Source organism: Clytia hemisphaerica, unplaced genomic scaffold (genome assembly GCF_902728285.1).
Source record: "Clytia hemisphaerica strain Z4C2 unplaced genomic scaffold, Clytia hemisphaerica genome assembly, whole genome shotgun sequence".
Lineage (NCBI taxonomy): Eukaryota > Metazoa > Cnidaria > Hydrozoa > Leptothecata > Clytiidae > Clytia > Clytia hemisphaerica.
This window is the reverse complement of record NW_027103510.1, coordinates 1,438,010-1,460,520: the sequence shown is the minus strand read 5'-3', so window position 1 is coordinate 1,460,520 and position 22,511 is coordinate 1,438,010. Positions and strand designations below refer to the sequence as shown.

At 34.8% G+C, this 22,511-nt stretch overlaps 2 protein-coding genes, 15 non-coding genes and 1 pseudogene across 17 annotated transcripts; all 18 read right to left on the bottom strand.

The window, feature by feature from the left end:
• Window positions 1-1,291: 1,291 nt before the first annotated feature.
• On the bottom strand, window positions 1,292-18,573 carry LOC136799113 (protein-L-isoaspartate(D-aspartate) O-methyltransferase-like). Its single transcript, XM_067055797.1, has 8 exons — window positions 18,420-18,573; window positions 18,123-18,227; window positions 17,876-17,907; window positions 17,445-17,549; window positions 13,809-13,929; window positions 3,354-3,439; window positions 1,956-2,127; window positions 1,292-1,655 (listed from the first exon to the last, which is right to left on the bottom strand). The coding sequence occupies exons 1-8, from the start codon at window positions 18,523-18,525 to the stop codon at window positions 1,648-1,650; spliced, it is 735 nt and encodes a 244-aa protein (XP_066911898.1). The 5' UTR covers window positions 18,526-18,573; the 3' UTR covers window positions 1,292-1,647.
• Window positions 4,050-4,188, bottom strand: LOC136799161 (U4 spliceosomal RNA). The gene has a single exon (XR_010845486.1). It is a non-coding gene; the product is annotated as a U4 spliceosomal RNA (small nuclear RNA).
• LOC136799160 (U4 spliceosomal RNA) lies at window positions 4,666-4,804 on the bottom strand. Its single transcript, XR_010845485.1, has one exon. It is a non-coding gene; the product is annotated as a U4 spliceosomal RNA (small nuclear RNA).
• LOC136799159 (U4 spliceosomal RNA) lies at window positions 5,284-5,422 on the bottom strand. The gene has a single exon (XR_010845484.1). It is a non-coding gene; the product is annotated as a U4 spliceosomal RNA (small nuclear RNA).
• LOC136799158 (U4 spliceosomal RNA) lies at window positions 5,904-6,042 on the bottom strand. The gene has a single exon (XR_010845483.1). It is a non-coding gene; the product is annotated as a U4 spliceosomal RNA (small nuclear RNA).
• Window positions 6,521-6,659, bottom strand: LOC136799157 (U4 spliceosomal RNA). Its single transcript, XR_010845482.1, has one exon. It is a non-coding gene; the product is annotated as a U4 spliceosomal RNA (small nuclear RNA).
• LOC136799156 (U4 spliceosomal RNA) lies at window positions 7,137-7,275 on the bottom strand. Its single transcript, XR_010845481.1, has one exon. It is a non-coding gene; the product is annotated as a U4 spliceosomal RNA (small nuclear RNA).
• Window positions 7,755-7,893, bottom strand: LOC136799155 (U4 spliceosomal RNA). The gene has a single exon (XR_010845480.1). It is a non-coding gene; the product is annotated as a U4 spliceosomal RNA (small nuclear RNA).
• Window positions 8,371-8,509, bottom strand: LOC136799154 (U4 spliceosomal RNA). Its single transcript, XR_010845479.1, has one exon. It is a non-coding gene; the product is annotated as a U4 spliceosomal RNA (small nuclear RNA).
• On the bottom strand, window positions 8,987-9,125 carry LOC136799153 (U4 spliceosomal RNA). Its single transcript, XR_010845478.1, has one exon. It is a non-coding gene; the product is annotated as a U4 spliceosomal RNA (small nuclear RNA).
• On the bottom strand, window positions 9,608-9,746 carry LOC136799167 (U4 spliceosomal RNA). Its single transcript, XR_010845491.1, has one exon. It is a non-coding gene; the product is annotated as a U4 spliceosomal RNA (small nuclear RNA).
• On the bottom strand, window positions 10,229-10,367 carry LOC136799166 (U4 spliceosomal RNA). Its single transcript, XR_010845490.1, has one exon. It is a non-coding gene; the product is annotated as a U4 spliceosomal RNA (small nuclear RNA).
• On the bottom strand, window positions 10,845-10,983 carry LOC136799165 (U4 spliceosomal RNA). Its single transcript, XR_010845489.1, has one exon. It is a non-coding gene; the product is annotated as a U4 spliceosomal RNA (small nuclear RNA).
• On the bottom strand, window positions 11,468-11,606 carry LOC136799163 (U4 spliceosomal RNA). The gene has a single exon (XR_010845488.1). It is a non-coding gene; the product is annotated as a U4 spliceosomal RNA (small nuclear RNA).
• LOC136799162 (U4 spliceosomal RNA) lies at window positions 12,085-12,224 on the bottom strand. Its single transcript, XR_010845487.1, has one exon. It is a non-coding gene; the product is annotated as a U4 spliceosomal RNA (small nuclear RNA).
• Window positions 12,703-12,841, bottom strand: LOC136799152 (U4 spliceosomal RNA). The gene has a single exon (XR_010845477.1). It is a non-coding gene; the product is annotated as a U4 spliceosomal RNA (small nuclear RNA).
• Window positions 13,319-13,449, bottom strand: LOC136799164 (U4 spliceosomal RNA; annotated as a pseudogene).
• A 1,205-nt stretch (window positions 18,574-19,778) lies between the features above and the next one.
• Window positions 19,779-22,483, bottom strand: LOC136799111 (intersectin-1-like). Its single transcript, XM_067055796.1, has 3 exons — window positions 22,327-22,483; window positions 21,323-22,075; window positions 19,779-21,057 (listed from the first exon to the last, which is right to left on the bottom strand). The coding sequence occupies exons 1-3, from the start codon at window positions 22,334-22,336 to the stop codon at window positions 20,666-20,668; spliced, it is 1,155 nt and encodes a 384-aa protein (XP_066911897.1). The 5' UTR covers window positions 22,337-22,483; the 3' UTR covers window positions 19,779-20,665.
• Window positions 22,484-22,511: the final 28 nt, after the last annotated feature.

Below are 22,511 nucleotides of genomic sequence, written 5' to 3'. Positions count from 1 at the left end.
AAATTTGATACATTGATCATTGAACCAATTGAACCAAATAGAAATAACAATAATTGCTATGTATACAAAAGATCATTTTTTTATTGCAATATGTACAACAGCAGTAACAGCATCATAAAAAGTAATTATTTTTTTTACAATTCACGCTTTTTAAATTACATTAATTGGTATCTTGACATTATAGTCATCTTGTTAGATGTTTTGTTTCTAGAGCTCTTGCATGTTGCAATAGTTTACTGTTCAACTTGGAGAGGGAATGTTTATGTAAACATAGAATTTTTTTCATAACAGTTATTTGGGGGGTCGGAATTAGGCAGGCCTGTCGGATTTAGGACCACTCACGGTACTAAATAAGGGTGGGTGGTACTAAAAAGAAATTGAGTGGAAAATCAAGTTAGTACCCCAATGGGTTAGTACCCTGCCTCTGTACCCCCCCCCCCTGCCCCTGTGTCGGTGTTTCTCTTAATTTTTTGTTTCATAAATGTCCGGCGTTCAAAATTCCCTGTATGCAACACCGGGCTGACACCGGACTTATTGCGTCAGGTGTAGCGAAAGGATACTTTTTGCCACCGGCACCGGGGACAAATACACCGGACAGTCTGGTGCGTCGGCAGGGTTCTACCTTTCCATTCGTATTAAAAAAAAAAAAAAAGTTTTAGAAATGAATGAACTTTGTTTTTTGAAGTATTAAAGATTACCTCATAAGCTTTCAACTTAAAACTTTGATGTTGGTGCCTGAGTCAGAATGTTGGATCCTGTTTCCTCTATTTTCATCTGATCTACTTTGTTTGGCAGTCGGGTCCGTCTAAAATAAACTTCAAACCGTAGCTTGTTGTAGCAAAAAATGATTGGGTTTTTGACTGGATTGATGTGATATAGTGGCGTAAGCGGTAAGGACTATTTGAGCCCGACTGCAGATATGCGCGCGCTTCGCTGATGAATAATGAGTTTTTCCACGATTGGCCTTGACTACTTCGCGCATGGCACGCATTCGTTTAGACGGTAATTTCTGCAAGCAAATTCTGATCCATTGATGAGAGATTAGAAAAGAGCTATTCAAACTCGAGCCCAGTCCCTTAGTTCACTGTATGATTCTTGCGATAAGCATTCACGAAGGTAAGCGATACATACAAAAGGGTCCGAAAGGATATGAATGAGTGGCGCAAGTTGCTCTGCGGGCACGAGGAACTTATCGAACTTAGTGTAAGAGTCAATTTTAGAAACGGTGCAGTAGTATAAATTGAAAGTATTAAACGAAACACAAATATAAAAAATACGAATACGAGTAATATATGTTGGCATTCATTTATTTCCCTAAATAATAATTCAAAATAGAGCAAAAAAAAAATCAGACTTAGGCAAAATTATTTGTCTTATTTGTCTTTCACCACTCTCCAAATTCGAATTAATCCAAAAGCTGGAGTGTTGTAATGATCTCCACATTTATCTTGTGTGTTGTCTTTATTCAAACTAAATAAATTATAGCTGTATGTTTTATATGGAGAAATTCGGTGAAATTTTATCCAAGAATTGTCCGTTTTTACAGCCATTGATACATACAAGTCAATTTGATGCACCATCAAAAAAGACAAGTCTGCATCTAATCAATATCTTCCTTCGAGAATGTCACTATTTCGTGCTCGTGATTCATCGACCTGAAAAGTTAAAAGATTTTTTTTTGTGTCCGGAAAAAAAAGGGAAAAGGATTTAAATAAAAGAAAATGCTCATTATTTATATCAGTTTTTATGACATAATCACTCATTTATTTTTAAAAACTAATTTTGAATACCTTGGGCCTGGCTTATCTAATGGTAAATTTTGAAGATTTTGCTTTGTATAATATCTGGTCCGTTTTTTTATCGGACACACCGTATTTCCTAGTGATTCTTTGGGACAATTCTTTAGAAAATGTTCACTTCAAATATTAGCATCATAATCAAAGAACATAACCTACTCTTCATCTGGCGATCTTTGTCGGTCAAAGGAACATATATAACACCCATTAGTGTTTTCTTCTCGATACTTTTTCCATCAGGGGATTTATCCACTTGCAGAAGTTTCTGATTTCCTCCTTCAGGACCAACAGGAATGACTAGCCGACCTCCAGGTTTCAACTGATCAATGAGCTAATGAGAGAAAGCTTCTAATTTCAATATGTTTGTATTTTGAAACGATACTGGGAGCTACCCTTACCAGATTCGATTGGAATGTGCTACTAAGGTTTCAAAAATTAACCAAATAGCTTTTACTTTGTTAAAATCTGCAAAAGAGGTGGCTTCAAATAGGATTAGATTGCCTTACAAAACAACATAAAGAATAGAAAAGAAATATCTCGCCGGAACTTAAGTTATCTTTATATATTAAATGAGTTTACGAAAAGCGTGTCTAACGCAAGATGGTAGCTGAGCTGTTATTTCAAAAATTTGCCAGGGGGTTGATTCGAAGGATTCGAGTATGAAAGTTGGATTTCCTGCAGTGTTGTGACAAAAAATATCTTATTGTATTTCGAAAAAGCAGTTGATGATACGTCGTGATTTTAATTTATGTTTAAAGTTTAGTTTTCATCTATGATTGAGTGCGAAAATTAACACTGCCTTCCGATAAAACCCCCGTCCTCAAAAGGATTTGGCGTTTGAATCGAAGAAGCCCCTACAGTGACTTTTTAACGAAAATAATTCTGACTTCAATTATTCTAAACATCATGTGACATAAATTTTGGAGTTTTAGAAGGCGTGGCACTTTCTACGAAAAAGTTAGTAAAAATTGGGTTTTCAAATAGTCAATGCACAGGTAAAAAACGGAGGTTTTCCGTGTGAGAAGTGGATATAAGTTGTTGCCTGTAAGTTTGGATATATTCATGATTGTTTCGAAATCAAAGTATTTATTTTTTGGTCTTTTTAGGCGCGTCATGTCGACCTCAAATTCGTAGATACAGCAACATTTTTTAAAACTTTTTCATTCTTATACACTGATGATACATTTGACGCTCTCAATTTGACATTTTACTACTCAATAAGTTCCGTTTTCGATTAAATTGAAAAAGCCCTCAACCTTCCTGAAGAAACTCTCATAGTTGACAGTTTATTGTTTACTAAGCTAATTTTATGGTGAAGATTTCAAGTCATATTCTCACATTCAATTTGAAGTAGAAAGAGGTATTTACAAGAAATCTTCCAACTAATCGATGTACTCCAAAAACTAATTCGAAATCCCTTTAAAAATAAAGTAAGAGAGCATCAACAATACCATCCTAAGGGCTTTTAAGGCACATGCTAAACCGGCGTTTGCGACGACGGGAACCGTCTAGTATTACTCTAATAGACTCTATCTGTTTTTATTGTAGAACACTTACAGCTTGAGGAAGATGGGGAGCAGCAGCTCCAACGTGAATTGCATCGAAAGGTGCCCGTGGCAAATAACCCAACCGTCCATCACCGACTGAAAGTAAATGAGATGACACCGTTTGAAAAAAATCATTTTAAAAAATGGGGGATTTTACACTATATAACGTAAGGGTTGTCAATAAAAATATCGTGATATGTATATGAAGGATTTTTAAAAACGAAAACGTGCTGGTATATTCTGAACCCATAAAAGTCGATGATGCTACTATCGCGCCAAAAGTTAAAAAGTTATCAAAATTATCAAATTTTGGTTAAAAAAGCACGGCTTATCTTACGGGAACTAAATTTTACATTCCATTAAGGTAACGATACTGTAATGGATAGCTTGTGGCTTACAACGAACATTTTAATAGGTTGCCACTATCCGGTAAACACTTGAACCACAATGCAATTGATCCCAAATGTCTACACCAATAGACTTTGTTGTGTAGCAATCTTTTCCAAAATTTGAAAAATTGCTAATACGAGCTTTAGACTGATAAACAAAGGTGGCTGACCCTTACAACGAACATTTTTATAGGTTGCCACTATACGGTAAACACTTGAACCACAATACAATTGATCCCAAATGTCTACACCAAAACAGAAATTCGTCCAGGCCCTAAGTGCCTTTATCCAAGCATCTTTCAATTAGTGTAATATAGTCTCCTAAGAGACCTCCAAATATTGCATAGCCGTCAGTGTTTCATGACGTCTAGCGGGATATTGGGAAAAGTTTTCAATTAGCAATAACCACGACTCGGTTGAACCTCATTGTCAATGGTAATGCCACTGCGCAAAGCTGATTATTCCAGGGGGTTTCATTCTTGACTACATTAAAACGCTAGAAATTTAATTGTGGTGATATTTACAATTTCTGAACATTTTCCCAACTTAATTGGCACCTATTAGAACAGTTTTGGAAAATCAGAAGTGTCAATCTCAGAAAATCTGTCAAGTCATAATGTACATTCGAATAGAATCTCGAAAACTCTCATCTCAAATATTTTTTCAGGAAAAACGATATTTTTAATGATAAAAATGGGACAAATAGACTTTGTTGTGTAGCAATCTTTTCCAAAATTTGAAAAATTGCTAATACGAGCTTTAGACTGATAAACAAAGGTGGCTGACCCTTACAACGAACATTTTTATAGGTTGCCACTATACGGTAAACACTTGAACCACAATACAATTGATCCCAAATGTCTACACCAAAACAGAAATTCGTCCAGGCCCTAAGTGCCTTTATCCAAGCATCTTTCAATTAGTGTAATATAGTCTCCTAAGAGACCTCCAAATATTGCATAGCCGTCAGTGTTTCATGACGTCTAGCGGGATATTGGGAAAAGTTTTCAATTAGCAATAACCACGACTCGGTTGAACCTCATTGTCAATGGTAATGCCACTGCGCAAAGCTGATTATTCCAGGGGGTTTCATTCTTGACTACATTAAAACGCTAGAAATTTAATTGTGGTGATATTTACAATTTCTGAACATTTTCCCAACTTAATTGGCACCTATTAGAACAGTTTTGGAAAATCAGAAGTGTCAATCTCAGAAAATCTGTCAAGTCATAATGTACATTCGAATAGAATCTCGAAAACTCTCATCTCAAATATTTTTTTTCAGGAAAAACGATATTTTTAATGATAAAAATGGGACAAATAGACTTTGTTGTGTAGCAATCTTTTCCAAAATTTGAAAAATTGCTAATACGAGCTTTAGACTGATAAACAAAGGTGGCTGACCCTTACAACGAACATTTTTATAGGTTGCCACTATACGGTAAACACTTGAACCACAATACAATTGATCCCAAATGTCTACACCAAAACAGAAATTCGTCCAGGCCCTAAGTGCCTTTATCCAAGCATCTTTCAATTAGTGTAATATAGTCTCCTAAGAGACCTCCAAATATTGCATAGCCGTCAGTGTTTCATGACGTCTAGCGGGATATTGGGAAAAGTTTTCAATTAGCAATAACCACGACTCGGTTGAACCTCATTGTCAATGGTAATGCCACTGCGCAAAGCTGATTATTCCAGGGGGTTTCATTCTTGACTACATTAAAACGCTAGAAATTTAATTGTGGTGATATTTACAATTTCTGAACATTTTCCCAACTTAATTGGCACCTATTAGAACAGTTTTGGAAAATCAGAAGTGTCAATCTCAGAAAATCTGTCAAGTCATAATGTACATTCGAATAGAATCTCGAAAACTCTCATCTCAAAATATTTTTTCAGGAAAAAAAACGATATTTTTAATGATAAAAATGGGACAAATAGACTTTGTTGTGTAGCAATCTTTTCCAAAATTTGAAAAATTGCTAATACGAGCTTTAGACTGATAAACAAAGGTGGCTGACCCTTACAACGAACATTTTTATAGGTTGCCACTATACGGTAAACACTTGAACCACAATACAATTGATCCCAAATGTCTACACCAAAACAGAAATTCGTCCAGGCCCTAAGTGCCTTTATCCAAGCATCTTTCAATTAGTGTAATATAGTCTCCTAAGAGACCTCCAAATATTGCATAGCCGTCAGTGTTTCATGACGTCTAGCGGGATATTGGGAAAAGTTTTCAATTAGCAATAACCACGACTCGGTTGAACCTCATTGTCAATGGTAATGCCACTGCGCAAAGCTGATTATTCCAGGGGGTTTCATTCTTGACTACATTAAAACGCTAGAAATTTAATTGTGGTGATATTTACAATTTCTGAACATTTTCCCAACTTAATTGGCACCTATTAGAACAGTTTTGGAAAATCAGAAGTGTCAATCTCAGAAAATCTGTCAAGTCATAATGTACATTCGAATAGAATCTCGAAAACTCTCATCTCAAATATTTTTTCAGGAAAAACGATATTTTTAATGATAAAAATGGGACAAATAGACTTTGTTTGTGTAGCAATCTTTTCCAAAATTTGAAAAATTGCTAATACGAGCTTTAGACTGATAAACAAAGGTGGCTGACCCTTACAACGAACATTTTTATAGGTTGCCACTATACGGTAAACACTTGAACCACAATACAATTGATCCCAAATGTCTACACCAAAACAGAAATTCGTCCAGGCCCTAAGTGCCTTTATCCAAGCATCTTTCAATTAGTGTAATATAGTCTCCTAAGAGACCTCCAAATATTGCATAGCCGTCAGTGTTTCATGACGTCTAGCGGGATATTGGGAAAAGTTTTCAATTAGCAATAACCACGACTCGGTTGAACCTCATTGTCAATGGTAATGCCACTGCGCAAAGCTGATTATTCCAGGGGGTTTCATTCTTGACTACATTAAAACGCTAGAAATTTAATTGTGGTGATATTTACAATTTCTGAACATTTTCCCAACTTAATTGGCACCTATTAGAACAGTTTTGGAAAATCAGAAGTGTCAATCTCAGAAAATCTGTCAAGTCATAATGTACATTCGAATAGAATCTCGAAAACTCTCATCTCAAATATTTTTTCAGGAAAAACGATATTTTTAATGATAAAAATGGGACAAATAGACTTTGTTGTGTAGCAATCTTTTCCAAAATTTGAAAAATTGCTAATACGAGCTTTAGACTGATAAACAAAGGTGGCTGACCCTTACAACGAACATTTTTATAGGTTGCCACTATACGGTAAACACTTGAACCACAATACAATTGATCCCAAATGTCTACACCAAAACAGAAATTCGTCCAGGCCCTAAGTGCCTTTATCCAAGCATCTTTCAATTAGTGTAATATAGTCTCCTAAGAGACCTCCAAATATTGCATAGCCGTCAGTGTTTCATGACGTCTAGCGGGATATTGGGAAAAGTTTTCAATTAGCAATAACCACGACTCGGTTGAACCTCATTGTCAATGGTAATGCCACTGCGCAAAGCTGATTATTCCAGGGGGTTTCATTCTTGACTACATTAAAAACGCTAGAAATTTAATTGTGGTGATATTTACAATTTCTGAACATTTTCCCAACTTAATTGGCACCTATTAGAACAGTTTTGGAAAATCAGAAGTGTCAATCTCAGAAAATCTGTCAAGTCATAATGTACATTCGAATAGAATCTCGAAAAACTCTCATCTCAAATATTTTTTCAGGAAAAACGATATTTTTAATGATAAAAATGGGACAAATAGACTTTGTTGTGTAGCAATCTTTTCCAAAATTTGAAAAATTGCTAATACGAGCTTTAGACTGATAAACAAAGGTGGCTGACCCTTACAACGAACATTTTTATAGGTTGCCACTATACGGTAAACACTTGAACCACAATACAATTGATCCCAAATGTCTACACCAAAACAGAAATTCGTCCAGGCCCTAAGTGCCTTTATCCAAGCATCTTTCAATTAGTGTAATATAGTCTCCTAAGAGACCTCCAAATATTGCATAGCCGTCAGTGTTTCATGACGTCTAGCGGGATATTGGGAAAAGTTTTCAATTAGCAATAACCACGACTCGGTTGAACCTCATTGTCAATGGTAATGCCACTGCGCAAAGCTGATTATTCCAGGGGGTTTCATTCTTGACTACATTAAAACGCTAGAAATTTAATTGTGGTGATATTTACAATTTCTGAACATTTTCCCAACTTAATTGGCACCTATTAGAACAGTTTTGGAAAATCAGAAGTGTCAATCTCAGAAAATCTGTCAAGTCATAATGTACATTCGAATAGAATCTCGAAAACTCTCATCTCAAATATTTTTTCAGGAAAAACGATATTTTTAATGATAAAAATGGGACAAATAGACTTTGTTGTGTAGCAATCTTTTCCAAAATTTGAAAAATTGCTAATACGAGCTTTAGACTGATAAACAAAGGTGGCTGACCCTTACAACGAACATTTTTATAGGTTGCCACTATACGGTAAACACTTGAACCACAATACAATTGATCCCAAATGTCTACACCAAAACAGAAATTCGTCCAGGCCCTAAGTGCCTTTATCCAAGCATCTTTCAATTAGTGTAATATAGTCTCCTAAGAGACCTCCAAATATTGCATAGCCGTCAGTGTTTCATGACGTCTAGCGGGATATTGGGAAAAGTTTTCAATTAGCAATAACCACGACTCGGTTGAACCTCATTGTCAATGGTAATGCCACTGCGCAAAGCTGATTATTCCAGGGGGTTTCATTCTTGACTACATTAAAACGCTAGAAATTTAATTGTGGTGATATTTACAATTTCTGAACATTTTCCCAACTTAATTGGCACCTATTAGAACAGTTTTGGAAAATCAGAAGTGTCAATCTCAGAAAATCTGTCAAGTCATAATGTACATTCGAATAGAATCTCGAAAACTCTCATCTCAAATATTTTTTCAGGAAAAACGATATTTTTAATGATAAAAATGGGACAAATAGACTTTGTTGTGTAGCAATCTTTTCCAAAATTTGAAAAATTGCTAATACGAGCTTTAGACTGATAAACAAAGGTGGCTGACCCTTACAACGAACATTTTTATAGGTTGCCACTATACGGTAAACACTTGAACCACAATACAATTGATCCCAAATGTCTACACCAAAACAGAAATTCGTCCAGGCCCTAAGTGCCTTTATCCAAGCATCTTTCAATTAGTGTAATATAGTCTCCTAAGAGACCTCCAAATATTGCATAGCCGTCAGTGTTTCATGACGTCTAGCGGGATATTGGGAAAAGTTTTCAATTAGCAATAACCACGACTCGGTTGAACCTCATTGTCAATGGTAATGCCACTGCGCAAAGCTGATTATTCCAGGGGGTTTCATTCTTGACTACATTAAAACGCTAGAAATTTAATTGTGGTGATATTTACAATTTCTGAACATTTTCCCAACTTAATTGGCACCTATTAGAACAGTTTTGGAAAATCAGAAGTGTCAATCTCAGAAAATCTGTCAAGTCATAATGTACATTCGAATAGAATCTCGAAAACTCTCATCTCAAATATTTTTTCAGGAAAAAAAACGATATTTTTAATGATAAAAAATGGGACAAATAGACTTTGTTGTGTAGCAATCTTTTCCAAAATTTGAAAAATTGCTAATACGAGCTTTAGACTGATAAACAAAAGGTGGCTGACCCTTACAACGAACATTTTTATAGGTTGCCACTATACGGTAAACACTTGAACCACAATACAATTGATCCCAAATGTCTACACCAAAACAGAAATTCGTCCAGGCCCTAAGTGCCTTTATCCAAGCATCTTTCAATTAGTGTAATATAGTCTCCTAAGAGACCTCCAAATATTGCATAGCCGTCAGTGTTTCATGACGTCTAGCGGGATATTGGGAAAAGTTTTCAATTAGCAATAACCACGACTCGGTTGAACCTCATTGTCAATGGTAATGCCACTGCGCAAAGCTGATTATTCCAGGGGGTTTCATTCTTGACTACATTAAAACGCTAGAAATTTAATTGTGGTGATATTTACAATTTCTGAACATTTTCCCAACTTAATTGGCACCTATTAGAACAGTTTTGGAAAATCAGAAGTGTCAATCTCAGAAAATCTGTCAAGTCATAATGTACATTCGAATAGAATCTCGAAAACTCTCATCTCAAATATTTTTTCAGGAAAAACGATATTTTTAATGATAATAAAAATGGGACAAATAGACTTTGTTGTGTAGCAATCTTTTCCAAAATTTGAAAAAATTGCTAATACGAGCTTTAGACTGATAAACAAAGGTGGCTGACCCTTACAACGAACATTTTTATAGGTTGCCACTATACGGTAAACACTTGAACCACAATACAATTGATCCCAAATGTCTACACCAAAAACAGAAATTCGTCCAGGCCCTAAGTGCCTTTATCCAAGCATCTTTCAATTAGTGTAATATAGTCTCCTAAGAGACCTCCAAATATTGCATAGCCGTCAGTGTTTCATGACGTCTAGCGGGATATTGGGAAAAGTTTTCAATTAGCAATAACCACGACTCGGTTGAACCTCATTGTCAATGGTAATGCCACTGCGCAAAGCTGATTATTCCAGGGGGTTTCATTCTTGACTACATTAAAACGCTAGAAATTTAATTGTGGTGATATTTACAATTTCTGAACATTTTCCCAACTTAATTGGCACCTATTAGAACAGTTTTGGAAAATCAGAAGTGTCAATCTCAGAAAATCTGTCAAGTCATAATGTACATTCGAATAGAATCTCGAAAACTCTCATCTCAAATATTTTTTCAGGAAAAACGATATTTTTAATGATAAAAATGGGACAAATAGACTTTGTTGTGTAGCAATCTTTTCCAAAATTTGAAAAATTGCTAATACGAGCTTTAGACTGATAAACAAAGGTGGCTGACCCTTACAACGAACATTTTTATAGGTTGCCACTATACGGTAAACACTTGAACCACAATACAATTGATCCCAAATGTCTACACCAAAACAGAAATTCGTCCAGGCCCTAAGTGCCTTTATCCAAGCATCTTTCAATTAGTGTAATATAGTCTCCTAAGAGACCTCCAAATATTGCATAGCCGTCAGTGTTTCATGACGTCTAGCGGGATATTGGGAAAAGTTTTCAATTAGCAATAACCACGACTCGGTTGAACCTCATTGTCAATGGTAATGCCACTGCGCAAAGCTGATTATTCCAGGGGGTTTCATTCTTGACTACATTAAAACGCTAGAAATTTAATTGTGGTGATATTTACAATTTCTGAACATTTTCCCAACTTAATTGGCACCTATTAGAACAGTTTTGGAAAATCAGAAGTGTCAATCTCAGAAAATCTGTCAAGTCATAATGTACATTCGAATAGAATCTCGAAAACTCTCATCTCAAATATTTTTTCAGGAAAAAAAAAAAACGATATTTTTAATGATAAAAATGGGACAAATAGACTTTGTTGTGTAGCAATCTTTTCCAAAATTTGAAAAATTGCTAATACGAGCTTTAGACTGATAAACAAAGGTGGCTGACCCTTACAACGAACATTTTTATAGGTTGCCACTATACGGTAAACACTTGAACCACAATACAATTGATCCCAAATGTCTACACCAAAACAGAAATTCGTCCAGGCCCTAAGTGCCTTTATCCAAGCATCTTTCAATTAGTGTAATATAGTCTCCTAAGAGACCTCCAAATATTGCATAGCCGTCAGTGTTTCATGACGTCTAGCGGGATATTGGGAAAAGTTTTCAATTAGCAATAACCACGACTCGGTTGAACCTCATTGTCAATGGTAATGCCACTGCGCAAAGCTGATTATTCCAGGGGGTTTCATTCTTGACTACATTAAAACGCTAGAAATTTAATTGTGGTGATATTTACAATTTCTGAACATTTTCCCAACTTAATTGGCACCTATTAGAACAGTTTTGGAAAATCAGAAGTGTCAATCTCAGAAAATCTGTCAAGTCATAATGTACATTCGAATAGAATCTCGAAAACTCTCATCTCAAATATTTTTTCAGGAAAAACGATATTTTTAATGATAAAAATGGGACAAATAGACTTTGTTGTGTAGCAATCTTTTCCAAAATTTGAAAAATTGCTAATACGAGCTTTAGACTGATAAACAAAGGTGGCTGACCCTTACAACGAACATTTTTATAGGTTGCCACTATACGGTAAACACTTGAACCACAATACAATTGATCCCAAATGTCTACACCAAAAACAGAAATTCGTCCAGGCCCTAAGTGCCTTTATCCAAGCATCTTTCAATTAGTGTAATATAGTCTCCTAAGAGACCTCCAAAATATTGCATAGCCGTCAGTGTTTCATGACGTCTAGCGGGATATTGGGAAAAGTTTTCAATTAGCAATAACCACGACTCGGTTGAACCTCATTGTCAATGGTAATGCCACTGCGCAAAGCTGATTATTCCAGGGGGTTTCATTCTTGACTACATTAAAACGCTAGAAATTTAATTGTGGTGATATTTACAATTTCTGAACATTTTCCCAACTTAATTGGCACCTATTAGAACAGTTTTGGAAAATCAGAAGTGTCAATCTCAGAAAATCTGTCAAGTCATAATGTACATTCGAATAGAATCTCGAAAACTCTCATCTCAAATATTTTTTCAGGAAAAACGATATTTTTTAATGATAAAAATGGGACAAATAGACTTTGTTGTGTAGCAATCTTTTCCAAAATTTGAAAAATTGCTAATACGAGCTTTAGACTGATAAACAAAGGTGGCTGACCCTTACAACGAACATTTTTATAGGTTGCCACTATACGGTAAACACTTGAACCACAATACAATTGATCCCAAATGTCTACACCAAAACAGAAATTCGTCCAGGCCCTAAGTGCCTTTATCCAAGCATCTTTCAATTAGTGTAATATAGTCTCCTAAGAGACCTCCAAATATTGCATAGCCGTCAGTGTTTCATGACGTCTAGCGGGATATTGGGAAAAGTTTTCAATTAGCAATAACCACGACTCGGTTGAACCTCATTGTCAATGGTAATGCCACTGCGCAAAGCTGATTTTTCCAGGGGGTTTCATTCTTGACTACATTAAAACGCTAGAAATTTAATTGTGGTGATATTTACAATTTCTGAACATTTTCCCAACTTAATTGGCACCTATTAGAACAGTTTTGGAAAATCAGAAGTGTCAATCTCAGAAAATCTGTCAAGTCATAATGTACATTAGAATAGAATCTCGAAAACTCACATCTCAAATATTCTTTCAGGAAAAACGATATTTTTAATGATAAAAATGGGACAAATAGACTTTGTTGTGTAGCAATCTTTTCCAAAATTTGAAAAATTGCTAATACGAGCTTTAGACTGATAAACAAAGGTGGCTGACCCTTACAACGAACATTTTTATAGGTTGCCACTATACGGTAAACACTTGAACCACAATACAATTGATCCCAAATGTCTACACCAAAACAGAAATTCGTCCAGGCCCTAAGTGCCTTTATCCAAGCATCTTTCAATTAGTGTAATATAGTCTCCTAAGAGACCTCCAAATATTGCATAGCCGTCAGTGTTTCATGACGTCTAGCGGGATATTGGGAAAAGTTTTCAATTAGCAATAACCACGACTCGGTTGAACCTCATTGTCAATGGTAATGTAATACTGTTGATAAAACACATTAAGTAGTTAGTAATAGACACACAGCATAGACGCACAGCGTCTACACATGTTCTTTTATTTTTTCTTCTTAGTCAATCTCTTGTGGTAATCTATTTATACAGAGATACACTCGAGAGTTGAACATTTGGCTTCATTTTTCGAATATCAAAAACACAAAAATGTAGCAAAAATGAGAATCTTTAGGCACAAAATAAAAACTTTTGAAAAATTAAAAGATTATTCCCAAATATTCACCCAAGATGCATGCGTGCTAACTGCAAAATTTCAGCAAAATCCGACACTTTGTGATCGGAAATCGAAATTCAATTGAAGCTAGAAAAAGTGATCAAAGAGGCTTACTTACCTACGAGTTCCAAATTCTTGCTTGTGAGAATATCAGAATTGCCTTTGTTTACATTTTGAACAGATCTTTCCACTAATTCTGGAATGTGATCAATGCCAACAACACATCCTGTTTTTCCAACCTATAACAAGCAACATGCTGAATGGACCTACCTGATGATGAAACTTAGATAGCAATAAGGAGAAAAACAATCATTAAGAAAATATAGCGCTTAGCGAAAATATAGCGCTTAGCGAAAATGCATTAAATGTCATCATTGATTGTTGATGGGGGGGAGGGGTTTAGGGAAAAAAGAAATAGAAAGTTCCGGTTGTAAAATTGTAAAAGTTTTATTGACAATTGAATCATGCTTGATGATGGCATTGAATTATCAATAATTTTTTTAAGTGAAAAAACAAAGAAATGTATGGAAAAAGCCCAATTCAAATCTGCAAAAACGGCGATTTCCGGCATATTTCCGGCATTTTCGGCCGGAAAAAACTTTTTCTCAAAAGTCGGACTCGGCAATGATTTGGGCATTGTTAATACGCATCTTTGAGCAAAAAATCAGCAAAAGCTAATGATAAAATGCCGAAAAAAACAGTTTTTCCGGCATATTCGGCCCCAAAAAAATTTTTTTCTCAAAAATCCGGACTCGGCCATGTTTTGGGCATTGTTATTAGGCATCTTTAAGCAAAAAATCAGAAAAAACTAATAACAAAATCTCGAGAAAATGTCAAAAAACCTGTTTTTCCGGCATATTTCCGGCATTTTCGGCCGGAAAATTTTTTTTTTCCAAAATCGGGCTCCGTCACATTTTAGGTATTATCATTTTGCATCAGTGTGTAAAATTTCATAAAAAAATATAAAGTACAGCTCGAGAAAAATCAGAAAATACCGTTTTTCCGGCGAAAATGGGCTGCACCGGCGATTTTTAGAAAGTTCCGGCTTCAAAACTCAGTTCTATTGACGATTGAACCATGCTTAATGGTGGGCATTGCTATTAATAATGTTTTTGAGTGAAAAAACAACGAAATATAAGGAAAAAGTCCGATGAAAATCTGCAAAAATGGCGATTTCCGGCATATTTCCGGCATTTTCGACCGGAAAAAATTTTTTCTCAAAAATCGGACTCGGCCAAGTTTTGGGCATTGCTAATACGCATCTTTGTGCAAAAAATCAGAAAAAACTAATGATGAAATCTCGAGAAAATGCCAAAAAACCGGTTTTTCCGGCATATTTCCGGCATTTTCGGCCGGAAATATTTTTTTTTCGAAAATCAGGCTCCGTCACATTTTGGGCATTACCATTTTGCATCATTGTGCCAAAAATCAAAAAAAACTAATGAGCCAATCCTGAGAAAAGCTGGTAACAGACGGACGAACGAACAGACGAACGAACGAACGGACGGACATCGGTTAATTTAAAGGACCTCTACCCCACCGGGGTAGGTCCAAAAAAAGAGTTCGAAAAAATTATTTCCAATGATAAGTTACAATATCTTTCAAAAAACTATATTTTTCTTCCTTTTCCTGGAGAAATGATAATAACTAACAAAGCATTGCTTGGAAAGAATTCATATAGTATGACGAAACTGTCATGATGCACATAGTTACACACCTTGGCTGAGATGACCGGCTGTGACTGAAACAAGTTTCGTATTGAGCTAATAGTTGCTTTTAAAAGATTTTCTATTCTAATTAAAAGTCGTAATTATAATTTGAACTCTTATAAATTTGGTACAACGGCTCTCAGTTTAGACGCTTTTGAAGTTCAAATGAAAGTTTAAATAATGTTCTCTGAGTGAAGTAAAGGTTGCTTGGAAATAGTTTGATGAAAAACGTCATACTGGTGTCACAAAAAACGTTTTCTTTCCTCCAAGGTACTACGTTTCAGTACGTTTTTATCTCCTTTGAAAGCGAAATGTACAGACTCCCAATTCTTTTGGAACAGACTTTAGGTATTTTGGACAGAAATTCTGCGAAAAAGTTTGGTATTTTAATAAATGACGAACACACTTGACAGCTCATATTATTATTATTATTATTATTATTATACTTGAATCAACAGAATGAACATAAGATTCAATAGTGAAACTATTCATAGAAAAGTTTGCAAAGTACATTGAATTTCCCACAGAGAGTGGTTGTCTGGCAAATCATTCACACCACAATGATGGGCATTTTGTGTTCTGTTCACCTACAATCAAGGAAAAGACAAAACCTGTGCATTATACCTGAGAGAAAATTTTGTTCTTGTACAGAAGTAAAATGCTACTGTAAATATTTGAAGGAAAATTTAGTTGGCTAAAATTGATTTTAGGAGAAAAATTTCAATTTTTTCTCATACAATTTGAAAAACAATTACTGTGGAGAAGGTCCGTATTTTGGAGAGACAATTTGCCAAACATAATCAGTGTATTTTCAAGGAAAAGTTTTTCATAAAGAATCAATGTGTTTTAGAAAAGCTTCTTTGGACAAAAATCATGTCAAAATCCATGTATTTTTGACGAGAAGCTCGTTGTGTAGAATCGATGCATTTAAAAAGAGATACCTCCTTGGAGAAATTTTTATAAGATATGAAGAAAATTTACCAAACACGATCAATGTATTTTCAAGGATAATTCTCTCAGGAAGAATCAATGCGTTTCTAAGGAAAACTTCTGCATCAAAATCAATTATTTCATACAGTCAGGGCTGGTTTGTCCATATATCAGATTCCGCTCGATTGCCAGGTTTCTCGATGGATTGTTTTTATTTGGCCTATTTGGAACTTCCATGGGAGAAATCAATGTATTTTTGAAGGAAAATACCATGCATCTTTGAAGGAATTTTCGTTATAAACGAATCATACATTTCAGAAAGACGTTAAGGACAAGTTTAAAAGAAGTTGATTTTTTTTTTTTTTCATCTTTGTATTTCCAATTTCATAGTGTTTTCCTTTTGATAATACCCCACCTTCTGATTCTATGACCGTTATCTAATTGATCAAAAGTTACAGCAATTTTGTTTCCGCTGCGGATTATATTGAGAAAAACTTTACCATGGATTGATTTTAAGGATAATTAAGAACAGAATCTCGGAAGAAAAATCAAATTTTTGAACGAAAACTTCCTCGAAGAAATCCATGTATTCTTTAAGGAAAATTTCACTGCACAAAACTGCACAGAACGAACAGAATGAACATTATTATTGTATAAAAATTTCTCTGGATTTTTCACCAACATTTTGTAAGATGGAATACGATAATTGGAAGCAGTGAAATTTTTTTTCATTACTACCAATTATCATTCCATCACGCTTTTGCTTTCCTCCAAGCAATCTTTTGTTGAATAAAATATCATCAATAAATAAGAATATACATATTTTGATGTATTTAATGTATATTCCATAAATTCGAATGTATTCCATATATTCGAATGTATTTATAAAGGAAAATTCTTCAGACAGAATCTGTCTTGCCACCACTATTGTAAGGTGGAATATATGTATTTTTGAAGGAAAATCGTAGAATTGTAGGATAAAATATCTGAATTTTTGAGGCAATTTCTTTTCGTGACAGAAATTTACACATTCTTTTATTTTGAAAGCAAAGAGTAGAGTTTCAGAATAATGACAGTATTATGAAACAATGTAATTGAAAATGCACCGCACTCACCATGTAGGCCATGCAAGCAGCAAGGTAACCACTACCAGAGCCAACATCGAGTGCGCTCATTCCTTCCTGTAAATGTCCTTCAAGATGCTGCAATGCGTGGACATGCTAGAGAATGAGAAAGAAAAACAGTTGAGTTCATCTCAATCCCATTTTAAAAAGGGAAAAACCTTTATCGATCTTTTATCAAATTATGTCGTTCTATAAACAATAGTAGTATCTAACTTGTCGTTCTCTACCTTATCTCTAATGGGACCTAAGTTCGTTTTTGTGATTATGATAAAATACCAATTTTCCTTAATTCTTGATTTCTAAGCCTTGGAGTAATTTCTTTTCGAAAGCAATTAGGTACAACTTATTTATTCAATAAGAAGACAAAAACTATTATCATGAGAAATAGAAAGTAGTGAAAAGTAGGCAACTGAAGTCCATACCATATGAGGTGCACTGATAGTGACGGAGTATCCTAAATTGAATAATAAAAAATAAAATCATTCAATATGGTTAAAGCAAATGCCCTTTGCAACAATTTATTCTGTAACTCTCTTCAATTCTTTATAATTTTTCTGGCCAGAGGTTGGGTCCTAATTGAAATTTGCAAGAATGAACCAAATAAACCAGGGTATAAGGATTTCCTCATTGTAGAATAAGAGTACAACTAGGGCAGAAACTTCTACTTACCAATGGGTTGTGGAGAATCCATATAAGCATTCTCATAACAATAGTTTTGTCGGTCCACTTTTGCCATGGCACTTGCTACTCTGTTGGATGTTAGAATGTCATTTTCTAAGGGAAAATAAATTTTTAATTTTTTGAAATATATTAGAAATTTTCTTTATTTTCAAATTCAATTTATAGAACTGTGGTCATTAAAGGGCGAACGTAAACCTAATATCAATGTTAACTTCTTTACAGTAAATTTCAATATTCCAATCAAAATATACAAAAATTGAACAAATTGCAAATATAAATGTTTACTTTGAAGTTGCTGGATGAGATGTGCGTTGTCTTTACCATGTGAGCGCCAAGCCATTGTCCTTTGTGTCAAGCAGAACAATGTCAGTAACCGTGTACCAAACACCATATAAATTGGACACGAAGAATTTGCAACTTTGTTATTTTTTGTTATTTTTTCCCTGAAAAATACAAAAAATACAAAAACAAAAGCAGCAGCATTATTAGAAATTATTTTCAGCTCAGCCCCCAGTTTGACCAGGGGGGGTCAGTGTACCAGAAGGTGGCATGTATCCTGGGGTGGGTGGGTGTTTGAGAAAAAAATTTGTCATGTACTACCTGTGTACTATGATTGGGGTGTTGGGTCCAAAATCGATTTTGATTTTTACTACCTGTGTACCAAAATAGGGTTGTTGGGTCCAAAATCGATGTTAACAGTATGGAAACAAAAAGGTTCAGAAATTATCTGCTAAAACAGAAATGTAAAGTTGTTCTATTATAAATTGATCAAGCCAAGTTTGTCCAAGATCATTCTTCCAAACTTCTTGGAATGAATTGAAATCCTACCCATCCCACTGAAAAAAGCAGCAGCCCTGGGGTGGGTATTTTCCAGTCTCGTTTTGTACCCCCGTTACTTGTGTGTGGTGTTGCCCAAAATGTATGTTACCTACCCTTGAATGATTGTTTTCCCAACCGTATTTGATTTGGTTGTCCCAATCTACCCGATGTTAATCCTACCGAATATCCACTAGAAATTTACCTATGTAAACATCCATTCAGTCCAAGTACATTCTTCCCCCCCTCTCCACGCAAACAAAAGCCTCACGCCACATGGTCTCACGCAATTTTTGAAAAGTTTTATTTCTCACGCATTTTGGATTTTTGAGAAAAATTCTCCTGTTTTTCCGATTTTTGGAAAAACGTTTTCCCGATTTCCCGAGTTTCCGAAAAAAAAGTTTCCCTGATTTCCCGACTTTTGTAAAAATGTTTACCCGATTTTCCGATTTTTTCCAGGTAGTACCCAGTAGTAAATGGGGGGTATGGGGTGGTTTTGGTTTTTTTCCAGGGACTACCCGGTAGTAAATAGGAGGTATGGGGTGGTTTTGGGATTTTTCCATGTAGTATGGTGTACTTTAGGGGTGGGTGGGTGTCAAGTTTTGAAAAATACCTTGTAGTACACATACATGCCGCCTTCTAGTACACTGACCCCCCCTGGTTTGACTATACTCAAAACGTAGCGCCTCCCCCTATCGAAGTAGCACCCCCACCCTGGGCTGCATTAATCATACATTTTTAATACAGGATACTAAAAACAAATTGATGAATTGCAGATTGAAAATCTTTGGATTGAAGACGTTATTAATTGTACCGTTTATAATTTGTTTCTATTCGAAAATGAAAATGAAAATATATAATAATTATCTTACATCTTATAAAAAAATATTTATTCTACAAAACAAAATAAAAGTGAATCGCTCTTTGAAATGATTAAAAGCAATCCAACTATAATAGATAAAAAAAACAAGAAGTCAATTCTCTTAGTAAAAATAAAAGTACAAAAACCAAAATCTTAAAAAAAGAAAATTTTAAATGAGTATAAAATATAATCCAAATAAAGTCAATTAAGATTAGCAGCTCAAAATGGAACATCTCATACTTTATTTTCAGAAAAAAAATCTAGCTTAAAAGTACTAAATTACCCAAAGTTTTGAATGGGATAGCATCCTCCCTTTACAATTCCCTTGGAAATTTTTGCAGTGAAACTGAATCAATCTTCTGTATCATTTTAAACTTTAAATAAAAAAAATGCAATAAAAATAAAAAATACCCCAAGGGTCCTGAAAACCAAAAAAACTCAAAACAATAGACCTTTCCATAAATTACGTCACAAACATCACTTGCCTCGTTTTGAAATTATTGGCATGGTAATTAACTCCCAGCGGATTTTATCAAAACAACTTTCTATTCATAAAAAAATCATTTAATGTCTCAAAGGATGTGACCACCATGAAAATTGTTTGAATACGAGGCAAATGATGTTTGTGACGTAATTTATGAAAAGGTCTATCTCAAGGGAAAGTGGTTTGAAATTTAGATTAGCACTGTGGTAACTCCTTCTAAAAGCGCTTATTTTACAGAAGACGAGAATTTGGTGACAAGTAGTCAAGCATGAAACACTAAATTTTTAAAATAGTCAAGTCATATAGGGATTTCAGTAGACCCGTTCACATTTTACCAAACAAGACAATGTAAAAGACAAAAAAAGTGAATTAGTTAAAAAGAGGTTTACAATTATCAAGTGTCTCATCCAAGTGGTCATTAATCAAGTGTAAACCAAGATCCTTCTTTAAGCCCACATAAACACATAACTTACAACAAAATTTCCTGAATGGACAATTCAATAGATGGTGAACAAGTTCTGACCGTGTTGTTTTGATACCACAAGAATCATTTGTACAACTAGTTTCCATCTCCCCTATCATACGACGCGCTAAATAGGCAACAACCATTGTGAAATTCTTCCTGCACTGAGGGCATACTTTGTTTTTCACTTTTTGAAGACAAGGTTCACAGAAAATATGATGACAACAACTGGTTTCGACAGCTTGTTCAGCATACTCCAAACAAATACTGAATGTCAGCTGTTCAGTCAGTTTTGTATCTAAGAAAGTAACCAAAAGATACAATGAAATAATTAAAGTTAAAGTGATTCAATGTGGGAAACTTCTAAAATCTTCACTCTTCGTTTAGAAGCTGTCCTTAGAGAGTGATGCTAAATACCCAAAATATGGTATGGAATAAAATGAAAGTATTTTAAAAGTACTTTTTGGCATTTTCTAAAGAAGATAAAGAAGGAATATAGCTGAAAAATAGAACAAAATTTAGATTTCAACCATTATGGCTATATTGATAGAAAATTGAAATACCTTCAGCCACTGACAATTCATTTATAGTTGACGCAGATGCAACAGACTTCTTTTCATCTTCAGTAAAGTTTATAAATGAAACTGGGCACAAACCGTGTTTATTACCATCGATAGCAGCTAACCAGCCATTACCAAAATCTTCAACAATATCTATAATATGGCCAGATACTAAACTGAGCTCATCAGCTTCCAGTGCAGTATAGTCATCTGTGATAGTTGCTTTTCTTACAGGTTTCAAAACAAGATCCACAAAATTACGTGGAAATAAACCAACTCTATCACCAACTTGACCACGTAACCAATCATGATTATCTATGTAGACTATTCTTCCAATAGTATCACCTTCCTTGAAAGATAATTCCTGTCCATCATTAGAATGGTAATCAAATAATGCTTTCCCTTCGATGCGAAATCTATCAACAATATCAACAAAAACACTAGGATAGACAATCTTCTTGTCCTTGTATTGCACTTCCCACCAATCCTTGTGGTATGGATTAACAACAGTAACAATATCTCCATTCTTAATACCATAATCATCAGTATGTTCATCCGCAGAGGGGTGATTGACTACTGCAAATGCATTAGAAATTACCTCAACACTATGTTGGTCCAACCATCCTTTCTTTCCATTTAGCGTACCAAGCCAAAGATTTTCTTTTTCAGCAGAAATAGTAATGATATTGTATGCATCGAACTTCAAAGTGTAATCTGCCTGTTCACCATCATACTTATATTTTGCTCTTGCTAGAACTGAAATAATAATTCAAAAAAAAGATAAAAATTGGTCTTTTGGAAGCTGAATTGCCATTCTCGGTAAAAATCACCTTGTCATGGCATATGTGGAATGATTGCCTTAGTAGGTTCGCTCTAAATAAGCCTCTCAACTATAGCTGCATTTTCTTTCCAACGCTAAACCAACTATTATGAAGCCTTTGTTGTTTTTGGGTATGGATATTTAAGCTTTGGCCCATTTATATAACAAGGTTTCTTAAAAAACTTACAAGGATCCATTATTACGCATCATTTCACCATCTGACAATCTTATTTTTTCATTTTAATATGTAGAATCTGTAAAACATAAAATACAAAAGAACAAAAAAATGATTTTTCAAAAAATCTCAACAAATCTTGCAAATTTACAGGAAAATGGTCTATTTGGATTAGATACCATTCTAGAAGCTCATTT

Excerpts from the sequence above, each read along its gene's own strand:
- LOC136799113 (XM_067055797.1), bottom strand. The coding sequence starts at position 18,525 with ATGGTGTTTGGTACACGGTTACTGACATTGTTCTGCTTGACACAAAGG. Across the intron at positions 18,228-18,419 it reads TCTCATCCAGCAACTTCAAA|AAAATGACATTCTAACATCC; the intron begins GTAAACATTTAT and ends ATTTTCCCTTAG. Across the intron at positions 17,550-17,875 it reads CTATCAGTGCACCTCATATG|CATGTCCACGCATTGCAGCA; the intron begins GTATGGACTTCA and ends CTCATTCTCTAG.
- LOC136799111 (XM_067055796.1), bottom strand. Across the intron at positions 21,058-21,322 it reads TGAATTGTCAGTGGCTGAAG|ATACAAAACTGACTGAACAG; the intron begins GTATTTCAATTT and ends TTACTTTCTTAG.